The sequence below is a fragment of the Bemisia tabaci genome, chromosome 4, assembly GCF_918797505.1.
Source record: "Bemisia tabaci chromosome 4, PGI_BMITA_v3".
Taxonomy (NCBI): Eukaryota; Metazoa; Arthropoda; class Insecta; order Hemiptera; family Aleyrodidae; genus Bemisia; species Bemisia tabaci.
The window spans coordinates 7,200,323-7,205,669 of NC_092796.1; the positions used below are offsets into that span (position 1 = coordinate 7,200,323).

General features: G+C 40.8%; 1 protein-coding gene across 1 annotated transcript; it reads right to left on the reverse strand.

The window, feature by feature from the left end:
- Positions 1 to 1,954: 1,954 nt before the first annotated feature.
- On the reverse strand, positions 1,955 to 4,890 carry LOC109037559 (uncharacterized). Its single transcript, XM_019052291.2, has 2 exons — positions 4,347 to 4,890; positions 1,955 to 2,435 (listed from the first exon to the last, which is right to left on the reverse strand). Exons 1-2 carry the CDS (start codon positions 4,425 to 4,427, stop codon positions 2,061 to 2,063), a joined length of 456 nt encoding a protein of 151 aa, XP_018907836.2. The 5' UTR covers positions 4,428 to 4,890; the 3' UTR covers positions 1,955 to 2,060.
- Between the last annotated feature and the right edge of the window lie 457 nt (positions 4,891 to 5,347).

A 5,347-nucleotide genomic window follows, 5' to 3' on the forward strand; every position in this document is an offset into this window, starting at 1 on the left:
TAATCTTCGTTTTTTTTTCTTTTCCTTCGTCTCTGATGACACGGATAGAATGAAGATGGACATTCCCGTCATCAAAATTCCGCAGAATAGACTTCAAAGTAGGTTTGAAAGTATGTGACATTATTGATTTTAGACCAATAATTGCTTGTTAAACTGGAATTACATGGTAAAGAGCATTGCTAACTCGAGAGAATTGTCACTATGCGTTGAAGAACGGTCGCCAAAATAAAGCGACATTGTTGAAATGAAATATATGAATGGAACCGATGCAAACGCTGAATAAAGTTAAGCGTATCAGTAATATCTACATTGAAAGATAAGCTACATTGAGAGGCGGTGAATAAACACCTACTATAAACCGCTCTTATGACGAGGTGCAAGACGAGTTTCCCACGAGAATAGAGCCTTCATGTTGCCATGATGCAACACGCACACGCAGCTGTTCGAATAGTTGCATGCTGCACTGAAAATAATATTCTTGTAAATTTGTGATCATTTTATTTGATACGATAAACTGAACTGGGTGAAGAAATGCGTAACTATTAACATTGGGTTTTGTAAAATAGACCTGAGAGTAATCGTTTGTGACTGCTCACAAATGTTAAAAAGGAACTTCTACGAAGCAAGAAGATTACAGGTGATGTATGATGATGAATTTCAAAATGATGCGCCCTTATGAGCAATCATTATGAATCATCTATCTCTCGATCAATCAATAGCCGTAAATATGATCTTTCAAATTATCGTTTGAATGAGAATTGCAAATTCACCAGGACGACCAATTTTGTAAGAACATTTTCAGTATTCGTGGTGAAAACGGAAGATTCTTTTATCAAACGCATACATATTATCGTTTCAACAAATTAAGACATCCGCAACTGGCAACTCCTCTCTCATACCTCGGTTAGGACTTATAATTTAATGGTCGTGCGTATTTTTTTGATTGATTGGATCGTGAATGTGAAAGGTACCTTTAAGACAAGGAGTTTTGAAAAACCTCAAAGAGATCTTAGCCACCGCGCTCCCTTGCATCTCGCTTTTACCTGCGCTCCGTCTCGAATAACAATCATGGATTCAATCATTCATAAAAGAATAATGATCACCATATATCGTTGAATTACTGTAATGGTTCCACATCTAGAGCAGAAATTTCACGTAAATTAGACGAAAATTCGAACTTCCTCATCCGAATCTTTGAAGGAATACATTCCCGTTCTACATTCGAAAGGCAGGGTGGCGCGAGGCGTCAGCTCGCAATGCTTCGCTCTAGATGCTCCCAATGAGGTGTCACTCAGATTCGGGAGAAAAGTTTTCAAAGAAAAGGCCCAAATCGTCGTTTATCGCATATTCGCTATGTCTCTTGATGTATTGACACTCGATTTTTATCTTTTCATTTCAATTGGACTGCATTTTGCAATTTGGAACTATAATTTCTAGCTCGGTTTAAAAACAACGCGTGTGCCATTAGTTTCCCTATGCACATAAGTATTTTTTTCAGAAGAGCCAGAATTTATAGTTCCGAATTGCAAAATACAGTCCAATTTTGGTGTCGGATTCTTTGTTTAGGATGTATGTGTAGACCTGTATTTAAAGCTCGTACTTTTCGGCCTCACTTAACCGTCGGAAAAGTGCTTTTAGCGAGCCTTGGGTCAATTTGACACGGCTTGGGCATCTAAAAATTAATCTTAAAAAAAGAAAGAAAAAAAGGAGAGAGACTAGACTACTTTTGGTAAAACCCGCTCTTCACTGAAAAAAAAGTTACGGGCTATATAGACATACCGTCCGTTCTGGACTCAGAGGCCGAAAGTTTCGCGTACAGGTAGCCCACGCCCGGAACTGTTGGCCTCTGAACCCGGAACGCGAAGGGTACGTATATATATCCCGTAAGTACGGTTTCCATGGCCGGAGTTTACTTTCAGTGTATCGTGAAAACAAAAAAAGAAGGAGAAATTGATTGATCGAGACATTATTTAGGATATATTAGAGGTATTGATGTCGTTGATAACACTGATTTTCCGCTTTTTGAAAAATTTGACAGAAACGTGTTTCAGTTGATAGTATCAGGGGCTTTTGATCGGTATTTTTGGCGAATTGGTGCCGTAGCTGTTGGAAGATACGGGAGTCTTCTTGAGAGCCACGCATTTCTCTAGGAGCACGTTTGGGATGGTCTGGCCGTTGGGCGTGGTGACGTCAGCGACACAGACGCGGCCGAAGGGGAGGTAGTACCACTCGCATCGGGAGTTCTGGAGGATGAGGCAGCCGGGCAGGATGAGACTGGACAAAGTGGGGTTGGCGCGGAGCTTGGCCAGACTGGTCATGAAGTCGTGGCAACCCTCGAGCGGCGACATATTCGCCTGCAGCATAGTTCTCCTACACGGGTCCCCGGTGAAGTGCTCTAGCATCCGATCCACCTGGCCCAAATCTATTTCTGAAAGCTACGCCCGAAAGAAATTCAGATCCAATACTGCCGTGATAGCGAAGAGAGCCGTAAGTGCAAAAATGAAGTTTTGAGAAAATGGGTCTAGAAGCTTCTGAGTGGAACATTTTATTAAAAGAAGCCTCCGTTCTTTGTCAAATCGCAACCAATCATTCGATAGACTCTTAGAAATCATTTGGGGGATTAAAACTCGACCGATTTTATTTTAAAGTAGGTACGTACATGAAAAAGGTAGAATTCACTTTCGTGTTAGGTTAAAATTTGGCAAGACAGCCGCAAGTGCTATCTTCTGTGTGCTTTTGCGGTAGCGTGTTGGACACACAACAAACACATTTTCAGGTTAGAAATTGGCAGATGAGGACAGAATTCCTCTTGAAAGCACTGATTTCATGGGCTCTCATGCAGCTACATACGGCTGTCTTGAAAAAAAGTATGTCATTTTTTGTGCACTTACGGCTCTTTCATACGTCTCGTTTTCATTGAATTAGGATGAATTTTGCTGTTTTATCTGTCTCAGTAATTTCATCTAAAAGAGTATAGACGAATTTTGAAGGAAACTCGATTTCGAACATTTTGCACTTACGGCTCTCTTCGCTATCGCGGCAGAATAAGTCAGTTGCGATGGTCACAGACTTGCGTTTTAATGGTTCCGGCTCATACAGGGTGATCTAAGATCAAAGTGCCGGATACATTCACGAGCTAAACGCGCGTCTTGAGCAAGGTACACTCTACTGCAGGTATGGACAAACGGAGTGCCGAAGTGGCAGTGCTGAGAATATAGGCCATCGGGGCGACGTCGCAAGTCGTGCCGTCTTTGCCGCGCAGTTCAAAATTAGGTTCTGGCAGATCTGGTAGCTTCAATAAGCTATCAGATGAATTTAAAAAATTGATAAAACTCAAAATAACGAAAAACTTAACTAAGAACACGAAATCGACGAGACTCTCTCTCAGAACAGAAAGTAAATAATTTTTCAATATGGCGTCAAAGTCGTTCCATTGGACGCTGTCAAATCTACGCGTTTCGACGACTTGCTAAGGTTCCATTTGTCTATACCTGTAGTAGAGTGTACCTTGCGTCTTGAGCGACAGAAGGCCTTCGACCGTGTCCGGCAATCTCCGCAGCCAATCAGGTTGCAACTCAACGCCCGTAACTTGCTTGAAAAAGGATCGGATTCTTCCTTTCGCGTCTAGCAAGCGCAGGTGTATCTGGCGTTTTAACCGCCAGATTGTAGGAGCGTGGCCTATGGGTCAGAATAAGACTTCTTTTTAATGAAATTTGTTCCGAAAGTGCTTTGTGAAGAGACTACGGCCCTCCTTCCCCGGTAATAAATCAGCTTTTTCTGCATTTTGGCGACGGTAATGGCTAAGGAAAACGATATTTCCCCAGAACTTTTTGAAGGGGGAGGGGGATGTAGCCCCCTTAAAAAGCACCTTTGGAGTAATAATCTCGGAGAGGAGAAGTCTTATTTTGACCCATAGAATATGCTTCAATAGTCGGATGCTTTAGCTTTTAATCATCCTGTAGATTCGGAAAAACTAATAATTTTAAGCCCACATTTTCGCACCAAAATCATCCTGAAATCAATGTAAATTTTGAAAACAGCTCTCTGCACGTATCAACATTGAACTCTAAGAGGTTTTTCCGTTCAGAAAATGTTTAGGCCAATCTTGTTCGTAGATCCACGGAAGGAAAAATAAATAAATATGATAAAAATAAGAAGTGGTCACAAAATGTTTGGCTTTTCAGCTGAAAACGACCCATATGTATGTGGTCGAAAAGGCTAATGAGAAAGGTAGTCGAGATCTCTATACTTAACCAAGTTAAAAGGTTTGAAGGCAATGAGGAGTCCGATTACTCTTAAGCGCACGTTCATAAATGAGAGCAGATGAATCCTGTATTTATACTGACCTTTAAAGGGACGGCTAAAAGGAGGTGAGGTCCATGATGTAGCACACAAATCACAAATACTATGAAACTTCGCAAAATCATTCTATCCGATGGATTTAAGCAGAATATGCACTATGCAGGGCAGCAGCGCCAACACTTTTCCGACATTTGAATTAATGCGGTGACTGGTTAACCTGAACGATTTGAAGGTGGGTGTCGTATCGCGACTGGGAAGCGGAGCCATTTTTTTTCATCCTGTATCTGCGTCCCGTCAATTTTTTACCCAATTTTTCCTACGCTTGCAATGAGCGTCATTGATGAACAGCGTCAGGAAGTGCGCGTCAAAGGTCACAATCATAGTCAACCTGGGGTTGCCAACTTTCTGCAACACGCAAAACTCCGAATGTTACGAACATATGTTTGTCTATCTTTTTTGTTCTTTTCAGCATTACACTAAGGAGTAATCAAGTTTCAATTGGATTACATTTGGCAATTAGGAACTATGCTTTCCGGCTCTGTTTAGAAACAACGTATGTGCCATTAGTTTCCCTATACACATAACGACGGTGAAACTACCAAACCACGTATCTCGGTTTGCGACGTCGCAGACTTCCTGTCATACTTTATTTTTTAAATGAAAAACTACTTAACATCCAGTCGTGAAAATTTCTGTGATTTTTCCTCTTTGTGCGGAGAAAATTCCGTGAAAATTCCAAGGAATGATATTGATTTGGTCTACTTCAAAAAAATAAAATGTGAGCGTAGATTTTTAAACACCGCAAACGAGATACGTGGTTTGGTAGTTTCACCGTCGATAAGGGCTTTTACAAATGAGCCAGAAATTATAGTTCCGAATTGCAAAATGTAGTCCAATTTTGCTTCACCGAAATAATCTATGTCAAACTTCGAGTGATATTCTTTTGGTTTCTGAAGAATAATTTTTTTACTAATTCTGTGAAAAAATGTCGGGCAATTTTCTTATAAAACTAAGGAGGAATGGAAGTTTTGGAACAGTGTAATAG